This window comes from Sphaeramia orbicularis, chromosome 9 (assembly GCF_902148855.1).
Source record: "Sphaeramia orbicularis chromosome 9, fSphaOr1.1, whole genome shotgun sequence".
Taxonomy (NCBI): domain Eukaryota; kingdom Metazoa; phylum Chordata; class Actinopteri; order Kurtiformes; family Apogonidae; genus Sphaeramia; species Sphaeramia orbicularis.
The window spans coordinates 37,459,458-37,479,043 of NC_043965.1; the positions used below are offsets into that span (position 1 = coordinate 37,459,458).

A 19,586-nucleotide genomic window follows, 5' to 3' on the forward strand; every position below is an offset into this window, starting at 1 on the left:
TAAAGTGAATCAGACCAGTAAAATACTATCATAATAACCTACAAATAATGAAAAGTGCTAATTTTTCTTTGCTTTAGTGTAAAAAAAAAAAAAGTTACATTTCACAAAAATGTATACATTTACAGACTAGCCTTTTACAAAAAAATGTGAATGACCTGAAATGTCCTAATAAATGTATGTGGAATTTTAAAAATATTCTCCCTGTTATTAAATGTTTTATGTATTTGTAGACAAACTGTGATCTGTAGTTGTGAGGCACATGTATAAATGATAAACTAAGGAATAATATTGTTAACATTGCACTTTAAATTTTCAGGTTGTTCATATTTGTTCATGCTATGTTCAAGTACAGTTTGTAGATTTAAACATTTTCATTACGGAATTTTACTTTTTTCACTTGAAAGTTATGCTATTATATATATTATTTTACCGGTCCGGCCCACTTTTTATCATATTAGGCTGAATGTGGCCCCTGAATTAAAATGAGTTTGACACCCCTGACCTAGATCATGAGACTGAAACAGAAAAATTTTTGTTTTTTACCTCCGCCAAGGAGGTTATGTTTTTGCCGGCGTTGGTTTCTTTGTCTGTATATCTGTGTAAGATAACTCAAAAAGTTATGGATGAATTTGGATGAAAATTTCAGGAAATGTTGACGCTGGCACAAGGAACAAATGATTAAATTTTGGTGGTGATCGGGGGAGGGGGTGATCTTCCTTGGTGGAGGTCTGCGCTCTCCGAGTGTTTTTCTAGTTTCATTTGCTATAGTTATATTTGCTAAGTTTCAAATAAATAATAACACTAACAAAAAAAAATTAAAAATGAATTTAATCTTTAATCTGCATTGTGGAACTAATGAAAAATAATCCATCCCAAGAAACCAACTGCCATATTGTGTGTGAAATAATGCTTATGATTAAACAGATGAGGATGCAAAGTGTTAAAATGCTGATTTCTGCATTAACTCCAAACCACGTCCACTGCTTCTACATCTACTCCTTTTCTCAGCTGCTTTTACGGATGCACCGGAGGAAATTAGCTGCTCTTGTGACCGGCTGAAATTAAAACGCTGACCCTCTGGGCCTGATGGTTGGGACCTAATTAGGATCATTTATGAATACTAAACTCAAACTAATGAGGGGAACTTTTTGAGGTAGGTTTGACATCTTGCTTGAAATGAGTCTGCTGGAGGAAAGATATATCAATAAGCAGTGGTGGAATGTTAAGTATTTTACTGAAGGGTTGTACTTAAGTACAAATCAGAGGTAGGAGTGCTTTCCTTGAGTATTTTGAATGTATTTACAACTTTCAACAAATGGTAGAGGCCAGTATTATACTTTTTACTCTATTACATTTATCTGACACCTTAAGTTACTGTGTGTCGATTGTGATTTTTTTTTTTTTTTTTTCACTTCTACTCCTACACTATAAGACCGGATAAGTTGTGTTTACTTAAAAAATTTCAGCAAATCGGTTGCCTTAAAAAATGTACGTAATGAGTAATGAAAACTTGAGCATATTAAACTTAAATGCTTGATTTGAATGGAATTACTATTTTAAGTACAACACACTAAATGGCAAGTTAATTTAACTTAAAATTTGTTGCAATGTTAATTGCTTTGTATAATCATTAGAGTTAATGTCATCAGTTCATTGTACACATTTCCAAGTTGATTTAAATTAAAATCTTTTGCAATATGAATTGTTTTGTATAATTATTCAACATGATATATTGTAGCGTGGATGGAAGTTAGGCAGGAAGTTAGCTCAATGTAATTTACCAGTACAGGAAGTGCTTTTACTTTGGCAAGGCATAAAGATTTACATTGGAAAAGAACAATCATAGATGAACAGGAAAGCCATTGTTGGGCCAAAAATACAAAAACAAACACAAACACTGAACCCCTGCACATGAAAATGACATTTTCAACAACATGCCCAATACCCACAATGCAATGCGAAGATAAAAAGGTGTGGTCATGACTAAAACTTAGTGATTTAAATCCATTCAACTTAAACTTTTTCGTACTTTCGACTATGTCTACAAATTAGTAGAATATACTTCACATTTTATAGTAATGTAATAAACCTTAAATCATTCAAACACATTGTAATTAAAGCACTTATGTAAATACAAAGTCCGGGCTTACAGTGTACTTCTTATTCTAAACTCTTGGATGAACTGGAAAATGAAGCCATAAAGCTGAAAACCGCTATTTTTCTGAGCTCATGAAACATTTTTGAGACTTTTATGTGGTTTATGCAGGACAGTGACGTTACAAACGTATGATGGTTTTATAGAATGTAACACATTGATGTAGATTAGATTACGAATAGTTTATGGCATCAACTCAAAGCAGTAGTAAAATGCAATGTACGCATTAATACAGTAGTAAAATAAAAATCCAAAAGCATTATGTGTAATAATAAAACACTGACAGGGCTATTTTACTGCACAAAACTATTTTAGGATTCGGTCCAGTATGTCGTCTTCATACTTTTCTAACCCCATTGTTGCTCTGCTGTTGTTGACACTCTGTACTTAGAGGTCATTGGTTATAAAATATCTCCACACCACTGCCACTCCCTAATGTTTTCAGTTGGCTCTGCTTCCATCAGTTGTGTGAGCGCCACCGCAGACCAAAAGCACAGATGGCGTTGCTGTCCGATTAGCTGGACGTCGGTCGCTGCGGTTTCATCTCGTGTGCGCCTCCTCTTCTATCACTTCTTAGGGTCTGAGCAGGTGTTTGGCCTGCAGTCAGAGTCCAAATCAGATCCATTTCATCTGTAATCAGCTGGAGCTCCTGGCACTGATGGAAGAGATCAGAGCGGCGATCAAAGAATTATAAGCCAACCACGCCTGACCAGCCGAGCGTGACACGAACAAGGCGGCGAGGAAAGGAGAGAGAGAGTGAGAGCGAGCGAGCAAAGGATGAAAGAACAGAGGTGGTGGTGGTGAAGGGGGGGGGGACGATGGAGATTTGAAGGCCTGCATGAGCTCCCAGGGGAGGGACATGAAAGAGCAGGGAGCTGGGGGACGAAGCAATGGGGGAGGCTGAGACGTTACAGTGCAGGCTCTCATGGGAGTTTGTTTTTTCTCTTTCTCTCTCTCTTTTTTTTTTTTTTTTTTTGACGTTTCCATTTAGTGGAAATAGGTTTTTAAAGTCAAATGCAATCCTCAGTTCCGCTCCAGTGTGAGGTAATTAGGATGGGAAGTGAATTCCAATCACCATGTGAAAGGAAAGTCAATGACATTAACTTGATGCATTAGAATTGCTTGATGCCCTGCCACTGGTTAGCAAATCATTAATTGTATGCAAATATGGGAAATCATGTGCTCAGGCGCATGAAAATTGATGGGCGGCTCACATATTGATGTTTTGTTTTGTTTTTTTTTAAAAGTGGGGTTTCAAATACTTTTTTGAAGATGCCGTTTTGAATGTTTCAGAAGGACTCTACAGCGAGTGTGATCACACAGAAGCTGATCGGCATTCATCTTTTACATTTGTCCACACACATACGCACACCACATGCGGCTTATTAAACCCCTCTTTGATTATCAGGCTTTCATCTGTGCCAGCTCAACACAAACGCTCTTCACAATCTGCCAGCACATCATCTACACACACATACAGCCATAAACACGCGCATATAGTTCTTTAATGGTGGTCAGCATAAATGCGTCTGTTTGCATTTACATTCTCAGATTAATGCTAGCACCTCGACGCAGACTCAATCAGGCATGATATTGTTTTAAGCCACTCAGGCTCTTACATAAACCCTCTACCTGTTCTAAGCGTCCACCTGTGTCTTTGAACTCTTGCAGACGCTGAGGGTGCATCGTGTAAGCGAGTGGGCGTATGCTCGTTTCGCTGTCAATGGAGTGTCCATGTCTGCTCCATTAGCTCCGTATTCTGAACAAAAGCAGTGCATCAGCTCTGTTGCATTCATCTTCCTTGTCCTTCTATAGTAAAGGTTTTCTGGTGTTGTTTGTTAGCGCTGTTGCACACATGGCTCTGAAGCACAAGATGAATAAGTGAGAAGATACAGCAAAAATAGCAAAAAAAAAAAAAGAAAGAAAAAGAAGCTCATGATGGTTTCCCTCACTTCACATCCCACAAGTCATCAATTTTGCAAGGAGCTCTGTAACATGATATTTTTTCACTCTGATTTCATTGCCGTTTTGCTCCGGACTTGAACCCAAAACCTTGAAATCTCATCTTTGATCCGTTGCCACAACTGGAGCTATTGTGTATTTTTTGCATTTATATTCTAGTCAGTTCCCTAAAGCTGTCATACAAGAAACACAAAGCATGTGTGTTCAGATTCATATCACCAAAGCTGTTTCTGAGGGACTTGTTTTTGAGAAAGCTGTTTTTCAGCTGCAAAAGAAAAAAAACATAGACATTAAGAAATCATCATCTGATATCTCACATGGCTATCTGGTGATTTCATGAGATTTAACATTTTGAACTGTTAAGAATATATTTGAATCACAAAAAATAAAGCATACAAACGTCCACAGATTACCATTTGGCCATGAATCATTGAATTTAAAAACTATTTTTGCCCAAGCAATTGCTTTCTGAAAGTAAAGTTCAAATAGCTGGACCGTGCTGTTTTTAAATAAATTTTACATTGAAAATTAATGAACAGTATCGTTTGGATTCAGAACACCTCTACATGATGATTTATAGGTTTTTTTTTTTTTTTATTATTATCCTTATAAATTTGCCATAAAGTAGGATTGTCCTGCCCCTTCTGGTTGTGCCACATAGGATGTAAGTTTTGGGGAAAAAAAATAGTATAACAATCACTAAAACCGCTGTTTGTGGTAAAACTGTTTATCAGAAAGTAAAAATACATAAACAGAAACACTACACACCCAAGAGTAATGGAGGTGACTTCATCATCTGTGACGTCTCTGCAGCTTCAACATGTTCAGACTGTAATGATTTCTACTTCTTCTAACACTTCTTCACCTCGCTTTCGATGATTGAGGTGGAATGTGTCAAGGCAGCAGCTGTTCTGGTGTTTGTGAATAGTGATGGGAAGTCCGATTCTTTTTACTAACTCGATTCTTTTGGTTTGTTCATCTGTCGTGATCGTTTAATCAATTTAAAAAAAACAAAAAAACATCTAGCAGGCATTGGTCACAAACTGGCGATCCATCTATGAATAATGTAATAAGAAAATTACAAAACTTAATAAAGATTTTCAACTAGTATATCAACATAGTACTATCTATCTATCTATCTGTCTATCTGTCTGTCTGTCTGTCTGTCTATCTATCTACTTCATGTTTCTTAAAATAACTTTGTGCTCTGTGTGTTGAATTTTATTAGCGTGCTTTCTTGCAATCAAACTTAAAAAATTTGAAACATTACAAAAATAGTTGACTTCAGAGCCTATATTCGCTTTGTTTGTTCATGATCTAATATGGTTTCTGTTCTGTCTTCTTACGGTAGGGGTATCTAGTTGCGTTCAGCAGTTCAATAGACTCAGCGTTTCACAAAGTGATTCGGCGAGTCATGGATTCGTTAATGATTCAGCGATTCTTGAATGATTCAGAATCAATTCAGCAACTCGGCTCTACTCGGCCGCTCTTTCATTCAGCGGTTCCCTACCTCAGCTCGGTCCGTCCTTCGCCGGCAACTAGTCCCGCGATACAATTAGAGATCTTGCTGTGGAGACTACCTGCTGCATGATGCGTCACACAGCACTTCCTTCTCCAGCTTAATGAATGATTCTGACTAGTTTATGTGATAATAAACAAAATATTAGCTAAGTGCTGCTGAATCAATCGAGTTGCATTTGTAAATCGATTCAATTTATTCACTTAAATGAATTGATTCTTTTGGAAGATTTGTTTGTGAATCTCCCATCACTATTTGTAAAGTGTATCACATGCAACGAGATGTAGTCCATTCAGCTGTTTGACACAAAACTAGATGTTTCTTTAGGATCTTTGCCACAAACACTGACCTTGTTAGTTTGTAAAATTATCTTTTAAATAATAAAAGTCATATGTATGAAATGTGGCACAATAAAACAGATTTTTTGACTATCATTCATATTTTTTCCTATGGAACTCACTCCCATAAAACATCAGGAACTCGGACTCAATACAAAACTTCAAATCACTACTCAAAACTCACCTGTTCAAACTTGCATTCTCTTGAGCCCCTTTGTTCTCTTTGTTCTTTTTGTTTTGTTTGTTTGTGAAGTGTCTTTGAGTGTCCAAAAAAGCACCGTATAAGTGTGATGTATTATTATTATTTATTATGAAGTGTATCACATGCGATGAGAGATGCAGTCCATTCAGCTGTTTGACACAAAACTAGATGTTTCTTTGTGATCGTTACTGCAAACACTGACTTTGTTAGTTTGTAAAATTATCTTTTAAATCAATAAAAGTCATATGTATGAAATGTGGCACAATAAAACAGATTTTCTGACTAACATTCATATTTTTTCCTATGGAACTTAAAACATCAGGAACTCAGACTCAAAACAAAACTTCAAATCACTACTCAAAACTCACCAGTTCAAACTTACATTTTCTTGAGCCCCTTCATTCTCTTTGTTCTTTTTGTTTTGTTTGTTTGTGAAGCACCTTTGATTGTCCAAAAAAAGCGCCATGTAAGTGTGATGTATTATTATTTATTATTAAGTGTATCACATGCGATGAGAGATGCAGTCCATTCAGCTGTTTGACACAAAACTAGATGTTTCTTTATGATCTTTACCACAAACACTGACTTTGTTAGTTCGTAAAATAATCTTTTAAATCAATAAATATCATATGTGTGAAATGTGGCACAATAAAACAGATTTTTTGACTGTCATTCATATTTTTTCCAAAGTTAGATCCCATGGGGCACAGCGTGAGTGGCATGACTTTGGCAGTGTGATTAATTACACAACCAGTCATTTAACATCAAAAAGTACTGATCAGCTTCAATACTCTTGGATTTAGAACAGCCCCACATGGTGTTTTAGGAGGTATTTTTGACAGCAGTTTGTAGTTTGTCAGGAAGTTTTGTTTTTGACACTCTTAACAATCCAAACATGAAAACAGGAGTCTGGCGTTTCAGAGGCACATACAGTACATGTCCACATAAATATGCAACAGTCCTGCTTCAACTTCCCACTGTGATGATTTCAAAGTGAGGGGAATGTGGTATCATAGCTCCGTCCGTGAGGTGTGAAACGTTTGATCTAGCTTGTTCCAGTTTGGTGAGAAAGCCTTTGTGCGTTCCAATTTGTTGTGTGTATTTGTGTGTTTTTTGTGAGCAATAAAAGGTGGAGTGGTGGGAGGGGACGGGGTTGCAGGAAGGAAGGAAGGAAGAGAGCTGACGGCAGCTACTGTGTTTGTTTTGCAGGGAGGCGAGAGAGGAGGTGGAGGGCGGGGGTATCCTTTAGCCCATCCGTTCATGTGAGTGTGTAGGGGGGCAGGTTAATGGACAATAAGTGTGTCCCAGTGTGAGGGACATGGTGGTGGGTGGTGGGAGATGCGCCCTCGAACTCTGTAACACACAAATGGGTCAAAGGTTGGGGTTAAAAGTCAAACAATGCCTGGAAGGACAAGCAATCAGCTGGGACTGATAGAGGTCACTGTGTGTGTTTGTGTCAGTGTTGCATTATGGGAGAAGAGGAAGGAAGAGGCTGCCAGGAAAGGAGAGGTGGGGAAGATTAAGGGCAGGAAGAGGACAACGGAAAACCAAGATACACCAAAGAAGTAAAAGAAACGAGGACAGACGGATGGGTCTTGAAAACATGCTTCTTTTCATCGTTTTTTTTTTTTTTTTTTTCCCCCGACATCCGCTTACTTCGAAGAAACCACCCTCCTTTAGTTTTCCCTTCAGGGATTCATTTTACCTCTGGATACACCCTGACAAAAAACACATGCACAGCAATGATGAACATGCAGACAAGAGCTGTTTAATCAGAACATGTGGCCTATTTCTCCGTATGTTTTAATGAGCTCTCCATTGTTGAACGCTGACTGATATTATTAGGCTGCCGTGTCTCAGCTCATTAGCTAAATCAGGCTTAACAACAACACTAGCGACTGAAAGATAATTTGATACCGCCTGCAGAGTTATGCGACACCGCGGGACTTTAAGAGACCGTGGTGAGAGACGGAGCATGAGGGTTGGCTTGGTCATCAGGGCAGGCCGGAGGCTACATCTGGTGTCTTATGACACAGCGAGGGGATCATAAGAGTTAGTTTGATAGAAAGAAACAGAAAAATACATCATCAACTCCAGCTGTCTCTCCCTCCGACATTTATAAAGGCAGGGCTGGAAGACTGTGTAATTTCAGCAGCAGAATATTATCAAGTTAAAAGAAGTAGTCAGCAACAGAGAGTGAAAAACAACAGCAGCTGGCTAATCTGTTTTTACTCGATTGTTATTCCTTTGCACTAAATGACTCGACATGCTAATTTTTGTATTCACATTTCAGTGCCATTTGTCGTATTTATAGCTAAATGACTCAAGCTGAATTGTTAATAGACTGAAAAGATGTGTTTTTGTTAGGGATGCACCGATACCGATACGAGTATCGGCATCGGCTCCAATACTCAGTGTGTGTACTCGTACTCATACTCGTAAAAGACATCTGATACACTGCACCGATACCACTTACGGCCATATGACATTCACAGTTCAGCGCAGCAGGTACGCGGCGGTGGAATAATGTGTGGGGAGTGTGAAGAGTGTGGAGATTTTTGAAAATAAATGACGGTGATAAAAGTAACGCTGACTGCAAGTAACGTTAAAGACACGGACGCAGCATTCTGTCCGTCCTCCGTGTACATTACATCTGTTTACCAGGTGCTCGCGGATGTGTAAACAGAATGAGAATACCAGCAGGAGTACGGAGAGGTGCGGACCATGCCGCCAACAGAAGTGAAAACAAAACTTATCGCTCATTTCTCTTTTCTCTACCTGCTGAAGCTAAGCTTTTAAACTTTACCAGCGAAAATGCTGTAATATTAGTATCACATTAGTGTTACCTCTGTCGTCTCAATGTTTGTTATTACTGACTTTCTTCTTCTTCTTCTCAAAAAACTTTACTCTTCTTCGTGGTATTTGTCCAGTATGGTTAATTCAGAGCGGCACCCCCTGGTGGATTAATTGAGAAACCCTCATTCCAACACATTAAATGTCAGTAGCAGCACTTTTTTCCAGTCAGACTAATGACAGCGACAATAAAGCACATTTACAAAAGGAACTAAGAACTGGAATGGGATTATTAAGTACTCGTATTGGTACTCGGTATTGGCAAGTACTCAAATGTAAGTATTTGTACTTGAACTCGGTCTGGAAAAAAGTGGTATCGGTGCATCCCTAGTTTTTGTAAAGCGCCTAGCATTACAAAGGAGTAATAAATACATGTTGAGTTTGAAGCCGTACTGGAACTATCTGATGGCGGCTAGATCGTGGCTCCAATTGACCCCCAATCAAACAGATGTCAATTCCTCTCTCTAGAAGTGCTAAGTCATTCATTTTGTCCAGGAGTCAATGGTCTCGTTTGGTTTATTTGGGCTCTAATAAGTGCACTGGAGGTTGTTTCAGATGAATGGAAGTAGATTAATAAGGTTGCTTTACTGCTTGTTTTTAGTCGAGGCGGGTTTAGTTAATGTTTCTTGAGCTGTTTGTCTACTTGGGTGACAGTGGGAGGAAAGAATTGGTCCAAATCTGTAAATAACATTCACATCTCCCATTTGAATGACTGGAACAGGATTTACTTCTATTCCCCTGTGTGATGATGAAACATGAAATCATTTTGGCTTCATCGCCTTTCTCTTCAACAGCTCTAACCTATGGCCATAAGTGATCAAAATGGAGACCTGATTTAACTTCCCATCACTCAGATATCTAAATGAAATGTGTTTTAGATTGTTTTGTATTGTAAGTTGTGAATAGATTTTGTATTGCATGCCAAAAAAATTTCTTTTATAATCAGTGCTAATGAATGAAAGATAGTATAATTTCTTAATTAATTCAACTTTAGGCCATACACATAGTCAGGTATAGAAACAGATATCTCTCCTCCTCCATTCTCAATAATAACATCATACACACCAGATCATTTTCAGAAAACATTTTTCATCTACATGAACCTGCATAAATACACCACAGAGCACTACCATGGGGATAGGGTTAGGACAAACAAGGTTGCACACATGACATTGATGATTGATTTAATGTTGCTTAGCCTATATAGCTAAAAAAGAGTTTTCATGTGGATGAAAGACAAAAATGTATGAGAGAATATTTGTTTTTCTAAATACCTGGTATGTGTATACATGGTATTAGTGTACAATTGAGTATGAAACTGTTATAGCGCTTGGAAGTACTGCAAAATAATAGATACAGCCACTGTTATAAATATGGTACTAATGGGTTAATAAAGAAAAAAGAGAGATAGTACCAACATGAAATTAATATATGGTGATTAAAATGTGTTGAACAATAAATAAACTGGGACTGTAGCCACAAAACCTTTAGATTTCTGACATACCTTTAAGTTATTTTGTAATTTCTTGTCAGATTGTTTGAACAGTTAGCTGCTGTTAGCTTGCTAGCTAATGTAGCTCATTTGACTGTAACTACAAAAAGAAAGGTAATACATCTATTTCAACTGACTTGAAACCCAAAAACTGCTGCGACTTATTTAGATATACGAGTGACGGGGGATAAAATGAATCTGGTCGGCACTTTCACTCAATCTGTCGTTCATATAGGAAGCTAATTTGCTAGCATATTTAGCCTAGCATCTGCTGACCCTGATGTATGTTTTATAAGCATTTTCACTTTTGATGTATTATGTAAAACGTTCACATTTAGTGTATTTTAGTCAGAATTAATAATTGAAAAGGGTGTTTATAGTTACTCTAGGGGCACTGAGCTGTGTCCTCGTCACTAGTCATTTTTTAAAGCACATTCTTTCTTGTCAAGGCAGGAAAAGCTAATAACATTAATGATGGCTCTGTTGTATTCAGTTGTCCCAGTGAACTGTGACAGCATTACTGTGAGCAACAAAGCACCATGCCAGTACCTGAAACTGAAGCAGATAAATGGAATGCAGCCATCATTAATTTTCCCATTTGCATAAACCTCATTTTGTAGGTTGCGACAGTCTCTTGAGAGTTTTTCATTTGTATGTACGGGATTTTTCTATCACTGTCTGCACCCGCACAGTGTGAGGAGGAAATTCCAGAGGACATCCATTTTGAAAATAGTGCTATCATATTGATGTATGTCTCCATGGGTATATGCACCATTGTTTACCGGATCTGAAAATCAATATTTACTGATAGGCCATATAATAGACAGGTATAAACGGTGCTGAAAGAAGAAAGGACAACAGGAACAGTGGATGGCAGAAACAGACACTGTTAGGTACAAAAATTAGCCTGCTAGAAATGAGACTGACTTGAAGGTTAAGTGTTTTTGTTGTTGTTGTTGTTGTTTTGAAAGCAGAATCCTTGAATCTCTACTGTCTGCTTCACCATCCTCTTCCTCCTCATCTTCCCCCTGCAGTGTTTACATGCTGCCTCTTCACTTAATCCGGCCTTCAGGATGCGTACTTCACTTTGTTAGCTCTCAGTGCAAAGACGAAAAAGTGGATGGTGAAAAAAATAGAAAATTTCAAGCCCCTCCACGTGTGTTTTCTCTCTTCATAAGTCTCTCTCTTTTTTTTCACCCTCTCATACATCCCTCCATCCCTCCATCTCAATCTCTTCTCAGCTCACTCAAGCGTTGGCCAGCAAGGCCTCCAGCATCGATCCAATAAAGCTGGTAGTCGGCACTGTGAGGCTTGGAGAGCTTTCACCCAAACCCAGCATTTAAGCACACTCATTTAACAGCACGTCACCATGATCTGATCTGGGGTGTGGAGAGTGGCAGGGAGCATGGGGGGGGTGTTTGATTTTTTTCTTTTCTTTTTTTTTCCATCCTCTTCTTATTTTCCACTCAAAAGTGTAATCAATAACAGTAGCGCACACACACATACACACCTCCAAATCTCAATTACCTCCCCTGCCAATCCACCAAATAGACCAAATGTTTGTTTGTCATCTCAGAAATGTAATATTCACACATGGGGATAGAGGCCGAGTGAGGTAGAAGGAGAAGGGGGATGTAAAATGTGTGACACAAACACAGACTTTTTTATTTTTTTTAGCTCTAGGCTGGGTTAAAGTAAATACAGTTTGACATTTTGAGCCTGTTTAAAAGTCAATGGGTTCTCTTCTCCAATGAGCACGCATCATCAAAAGCATCATTTCACTCGCTTGATACGCAGCAACAGCAGGTGCAGAGGGGAGAACTACAGATGGTGTTTGTGCAGTTGTGGTTGCCTGACTTCATCTTTTCATTTAAATTCTTATGAGGACTAAATGTCATAGAAATATTTTTTTTCAAAGTCCCTCATTGTTGAAGTTAAAGTTAGTAAGGGCTGGGTAGGGGATTACTGAGCCGCACCGGGCGTCCTGATATTAAACCTCAAAGACCCAAACAGCTGCTGGCGACTAAAAGCATCTGCTGATCTAAAATGTGTAATAACTTTTGATCCACTAATCCTAACAATACACTGAAATAATGCAGGTAAAATGTCATATTTGGATGTTCAGAGGCTCCATAGTGAACATGGAAATACTTTGATATTCAAGTACATTCATTCAACATAAAACCTGTGTAGTTCAATAAATGAATGCAATTATAGATGCTTTTTTATGTTCGGTTAATGATATACTTTCATGAAATACTCACATTTGCTTCAGTTTTCTCTGTTCTGATGTAACAGCCTTTGAATTTACAGTGAGCTTTAATGAACATCTGTATTACCAGCTAATTAAATATAGAAAAAGACCTGATTTTCATCGAACAATGCAAAATGCAGTGGATATATAATTATAATAAATGGTTAAATGTAGAGAAAGTGTCATTTGGAAGTCGCCAGAAAAATTGTACACAGCCTTTCAAGGTATTGATTTCTGAAATTCTTTTCTTTCCATTTGATGACACTGGAATTCATTTTGTACAGTTCACAGTATTGGAAAAAAAACCTCTCAGTCTATGTAGAAAAAAACAAAACACCAGTTCCTCACACAAAGCACCCCTGTTTCTCTGGATAATTTGCACGCCAGTGCTGTAAACAGTTTTTTTTTTTCTTGTTGCTTTGTGAATTTATCTTTAACACAATACTATTCTTCAGATGAAGTTGTCAGTGTGTTTAACAGCATCAGAAATGGTTTTCTGTGTTTGGATAGAGATGTGTCTGCTCAATTTTATCACAAACTATAACAGAAGTCACTTTTATTGTATTTAAATAGCAGTGAAAATCTCATTATGCGATTATGTCAAAAAGTATGTTTTCAGTGAATACGTTCTTTCTGTCAATCTTTATTTCTATATAAAAACAGCCACTTTTAGTTTGCAGATCATGACATTTATTTCTTACTTACTATCTCTTACTTCATCATGCAGGTGTCTGCTGCAAATCCACTTATAACAACAGCCCAAGATAATTAAAAAAGAAAAAAAATTACAATGAGAGTCAAATGCTCGGCTAATTAAAAAGACTTTATTTAGAGCTCCTTATGACGGTTTTTATTCAATCGTAAAGTAGGAACTAAATGCATACGCATCTAATTGAAGTCATAAAGTTAAATGATGTTATAAGTTTGTGGTGACAGGTGGCAGGCCCTTCGCAAGCTAGTAAAAGAAACTTGTGTCCTTCTTGTGTGTAAGTTGTGTTTTAATGTGAAGTTCCTCTGTTTCTCTTGTTAATCAGTTTCACCTGCAGCTCCCTAACAAGTCAATCATGCCATGCCGTTATTGGACTGTAAGGCCGCTCCATCGCCACACACTTGACATGTTCATTAGGTATAAACCAATTCATTTACAACACAGTGCTATTGGATTGTCCTTGCCTCGACATTCATTTCCCAACACATTGGCGTTTGATGCGTTGCCAGCGCCAATTAACTTTGATAACTCAGCCCCAGTTTAATATACTGCTTCTGAATTGGCTTGACAAGGGTACAGCGATAAGCTATTTCTGAGCTTTTTGAGTGGCGATAGCTGGATTATCGCTCTGAGTGAGGGAGGGAAACTTTCCTGCGTAACCCCCCGGCCAAAAGTCATTAAAATGTTTAGTTTGTTTTTGTTGGCACACACATACGCACACACGTAGAGAAAGGCAGAAAACCCTGATTACAGCTATATCCTTGTTGGATTTCATGATTTGCATAACTCATTTCTGTTTTTACATTTTTGGGGATTTTGATGACCATGTTCAATTTTAATACTACATATTTTCAAAGTGAGAGATTTATCTTTTCGTGCAGCTTGACTGGTTGAGCTGTTTTTTTTTTAAATGGGCCTGTTTTATACACTTTGACAAAATTGTTTCTGATAAACAACCAAGCCAATAAAGGAAGTGAAAGGCTGCCTCTAGCTGATGTGTTGCTTTTTTTCTTGAATCTCGGCAGGTTGCCAGGAGCCCGGCTGCTTTCTCGAGTCTCTCTGATCATCTGATTGATCGCTCGATCCATCACTCAACACCACTTCCAACGAATGGGAGGTGACATAGGAGCCATGGGCGGGACAAAGGTCTTGCTCCTGGTGTTTCTGGTTGGATGGGAGAAGTCGCTGGGTCTCAACTGGAACCCAATCCCACGCAAGACTGTTCGATACCAGGGTGAGTGAACAATGCGATTCTAGCTGAAACATGAGTAAGCCCTGAGGGTGTGCTGAAAGTCTCCAGTGAAAGCCAGACAATTCTTTAAAGGCCTCTTAACAAATGTTCTTACTGAAATTCCTTCTCATCTTTGCACGTCTCTCTTAAACACTTGCCAGCTGGGATGATGCTGGTGACATTTGTAACAACATATTATATTATCCAGGTTTACAAAGTCAAGGCAAGGGCAAAGGCAAGAAGTGTCAAAATACTGTTACTGATGCATCAACAGATTTCGCAAAAAAAAAAAAAAAAAAATCTAATTTGCCTAAGTCAGAATTCCTGTAGATGTGTGTGGTGTTGACCAAAAAAAGACTATAAGTAGTCATCATTCAGAATAATACCATTCAGTATTGTATAGCAGTAAAAAATATGAGCCTTAGCTGTTTTGAATAAGGTCAGAGATTGAACCACATGACATGTCATAAGAATTGTATCTTATTATATTTTTGCTACCAAATAAGCATCTACACTGCCTTTAGAAAATGCATATGGAAATACATTTGCTTATCCACACTCTACAGTCGTGGAAAAAAATATTAGACCATCAAAAGTCATCAAAAACAATGGTTATGCAATCAAGTACTAACTCCTGTGTGTATCATGAGACTAAAACAGACAGAAAAGAAAACATGGAATGCCTAAAAGCACTGTTTTTGTCAGTACAATGCCATAGATATCAATGAAAGAACCGAAGTGATTTTGGTTATTATCAAGAAAACATGGAAAATGGATAGATATCAGCTCTGAAATGAAACTCTTATGAGCTATTTTTGTTGTTATCATTATATTTGTCCAAGCAAATGTGCCTTTAGTTGTACCAGGCATTAAAATGAACAACAAATTGAAGAAAACAAGTGTGGTCTAATTATTTTTTTTCCAGGACTGTATAAATATTTAATGGTCCAACATCTAATACCAAACTAAACTAGCAACTTTTACCATTATTAGTTAATCACTGAGTTGTCAACTTATCAATCAATAGCCAACTTTCTATCATCAATGAAAAAGTTTAAGAGATTCCAGTCCGGAGATGTTACTAGGATCTGATTTTTTTATGTGATAATTGGACCGGTTTTCATCATATTCAGTAAAATGAATATAAAATGTGAGGCACAGTGCTCTACCAAAGTGTGCGCATCAGCTGCTTATTTTTTTATTTTTTGTTTTCTTAATTTTGTTCTCAATATTATGGCAACATTTAGTCAAAATGAGCAAAAATAAGTGCAGTATTAGCTCTGAATTGATGGGCTTCTCTTCCTAAAAGCAAGAGCAACAGAAATGCCAAGTAGTTTGACATAAATCTGATGAGTTGTTTTAATTAGTATGTCATTGATATCATATTTGATGTTTTGTAAATATGAATATTTGTTATTTCTATACTCCTCTGTGACTGTGAATATTAAATATGATTCAGACTGGATAATGTGTTGTTGATACCATGTTGGCATTTTACCAACCATAAACTCATTAACTGAGAAAGTAAGTAAGACATATTAATAGACAACAGAAGTAATCATTAGTTGTAAACCCTTTATCAAATAATGATAAAAAAAAAAACTGTATTATTTTAATGTTTACAGCGGTTTTGCCCTCATATTAATGGTGGCAGAGACAGACATTGAGCCACAGTAAAACAACACATGAGTCTAATCCTGGTTCAACTGTATTTGCAGCCTTTATCTCAGTCTTCTTCTGCAGCCAGGCCCAGCTTTCTTCATTGAACAATGCCAATTGTTGCAAACTGAGAGAAAAAGTCTTTTTTAATCCCTCAAAGGGGAAGTGCTGTATTCTGTCTCGTGGGGATTAGGGAAATACTATAAAGAGTGTAGAAAAAATATGAAAAGGTCTCATTTTCTCACCTTTCTGTGCCACCTATCCTACCTTTCATCCTATATCTATTTCTTTTTTCCCAACTCTTCCTCCTTTTTCTTTTCGCCTTTTATCATCCCCTCCCTGCTTTGCTTTGTATTCTTCGGCTCATCGCATGAACCTGAAATGCTCTCAAGAGCTCTGATTTCACCCGCTCTCGAGGAGAATGGCGTGTGGTGGTGGTGGTGGTGGGGGTGTGTGTGTGGGGATATTTCTAAAGCCGCTTTCTCATGCTGCTATCACGTACCCCACCCCCCTACAGTACACTACCCTGTATTTTTTTTTTTTTTCATGTTACAGGCCAGTCTGCATTAGGATGTGAGGAAAGAGAACGGAGGGAAGAAAACAATCGATAGGGTGTCAATACTTTCTGGTGAAATGTTCCAGATCGAAAAAACAAAGCAGACAGTGTTGGCATAGACTGGCCCACATCCCTGCTGCACTTTAACCAGCTCACACTTGTGATTAAGACACACCAGAGAGGGCAAACAGGGACAGCTGAACACACATGCTCATATATGGAAGGAGCAACGGAAATGAACTGCCAAAAAGTACTTCATATTCAGTCTCGCGAGTGTATTTTTGTGAAAAACAGCCTAATAAATCTGCCTGTAGAGACAAGATAACGTCCCTTATTTCTTGCGCAGCTTCTTCTTTCTCAGGAATGTTTTGGAAATAAAAAGCCTTGTCGCGAAACACAGGACAAAGCAGATCACGTCACTTCTATCGTACTTGATTCGAGTATGACACTTGAGCGCAGGAATATTCTTGACATAAATTGATTTGCATTGGGAACAAGTGGGATTATCTTGCCCGTTGACAGTTTTCTCCACTTGGTTAAAGAAAAATGAGATTTTCAGGCTCACTACTGGGTTAAATGACTTATATGGATGGGTTCTTTCTACAGTGGCGCGGAGATAGGAGGCAGACAGAATGGAAAAAACAAAGCTGGAGAAAGACAGAGAGGAGGGAAAGATGGAACAAAATGAAGCAAGGGAGAGGAGATGTATAATGGAAAGAAAGTAAAGACAGGACAGAGGTAGAGAGTCACTGAAATAGACTTGGAGAGAGAGAGAGAGAGAGAGAGAGAGGCTGGCGTTGAACTGCCTTAAATGGACTGAAAGTGGCTTGAGATGAGACAGACAGTCCACACATTCTGCTGGCCTTTCACTCTGTGTTTCATTTTGCATGGAGGCGTTTCTCTGCATCCATATTAACATGTGTATGTGTGTGTGTTTGTGTGTGTGTGAGCTGCTGTTTGTATGTAGCGCGGGTTTGCAAGACGTAGACGAGAAGACAGGCGATGAAAAACAAGAGTGAGAGAAAATGCAGGGGCACAGAGGGCGTGTATGTTTATACCTATTTGTGTAGAAAGAGAGTGTGTGTAGCTTTGTGTCTGTCTATTTAATCCCCTTTTGTTTATATGTGTGTGAGAGTGTGTGTACTGCTTAGGCTGGCAGTCTGAGGGATTTGGAGCTCCGGGCAGTAGGGGAGGAGGGGGCGGCAGTGTTAGTGTGTTATAGTGTGCGAGTTGTGTGAGTGATCATGGGGCAGAGATGGTGGAAGCGATAATATTTACCCCCTCCCACTGACACAACCCCCACCCAGCAATTACACGAGGCTTACATGTTGTAGCAGAAGAAGCGCAAACATCCTCTCCCTGTGTTTCTCTTTCCCTCGCTATCTATCCGCCTCTTCTTTTATGGCTTTTTTAAAAGTAATGTGTTGGCATTTGGATATTCAAGCTGTTGTTATTCCTCACCCACCACTTGTCCCATATAAGAAGGTGAAAAAAAAAATCATCACAGGCTCCTAATGAGACATTTTATGTACACATATTATGTATGGCTCTCGTAGAGCTGCTAATGAGGACTGTAAATTTACATACATTTCATTTTTCTCTCCTATTTTCTCTCTCTAATCACTGACAGTCCAAGAAATGTTGATTATCTGCTTTTATGTGGCTTATATTTCATAATTATGTTCACATTGCACAGGCCTTTCATTTCCATTTTTGGCATTTTATTTTTCAAAATGGGTTTCCCTTCTAACATTTTTACTTACCATTAAATGCAGATATCGGATCTAGTGATACATTATGCATCACAAGTGTTATTTTCTGCCAATACTAAATCCCGTGGATCCATAGGAATAAAACAGTATGTTATTAAATATTTTAGTGGATTGTGGATTTTAAATATGCATAGTTTGAAGCAAGAGAAAATAGATATCATCCACGCCTTCCTGCAAAAATGTTGATACTGAAAATGCAATAGACATATCTGAAATTAACTGTCCTTCCCTTTATTAAAGTGAACGGTAACTAGTTATCTAAGTAAAGTGATCTGGATCATTGAGCATCAAACTCAGACTAATTAATCAATAAATCAATAGCTTAACATCAAACTAGCCTAAACTACCTAATGAAAAAAAAAAAAGAAATCAAAGGGTATTTAATTGAACCAACATGCAAACATTGACATTGCACACACTGCTTGTGCAGTGTCACAGTAAATGTCACAATATTTATTTTCATCAATAGTAAACTATAAATGTATGCCTTAAACTATGCATACATACATACATACATACATACATACATATATGTGTAATGTACATACATACAACATCATTACCTATTTATTATTATTATTATTATTATTATTATTATTATTATTATTACCACCTCGCTACTTGTTTCTGTTTTTACTTTGCCTGTTTTTTCAATACTGTTCTCTTTTTTAGACTAATTGTTTTCTACTTTCTTGTTGTATTTCTTGTGTGTATATCCGGTATTGTGTTGCTATTGGAACTTCAATTTCCTGAGGGTTTTACCCAAAGGATCAATAAAGTCCTGCCTAATCTAATCAGGTACATCTGTTAATTTTTCCCCTAGATCTTGTATTGATGATGGGAGAGTCGGACCAATGTGTAAAGTCTTATTCATCACATCCCAA

The 19,586-nt window shown here is 37.8% G+C and overlaps 1 protein-coding gene across 2 annotated transcripts in view; it reads left to right on the top strand.

Annotated features, from left to right (window-relative positions):
- Nucleotides 1-19,586, top strand: part of sema4c (sema domain, immunoglobulin domain (Ig), transmembrane domain (TM) and short cytoplasmic domain, (semaphorin) 4C) — a 130,435-nt gene that overhangs the window by 60,324 nt on the left and 50,525 nt on the right. For both annotated transcript variants that reach the window (XM_030143392.1, XM_030143393.1), the window contains one exon: nucleotides 14,510-14,718. In XM_030143392.1, coding sequence (XP_029999252.1) covers nucleotides 14,595-14,718 — 124 coding nt within the window. In that variant the 5' untranslated portion in view covers nucleotides 14,510-14,594. The remainder of the gene's footprint in view (nucleotides 1-14,509; nucleotides 14,719-19,586) is intronic.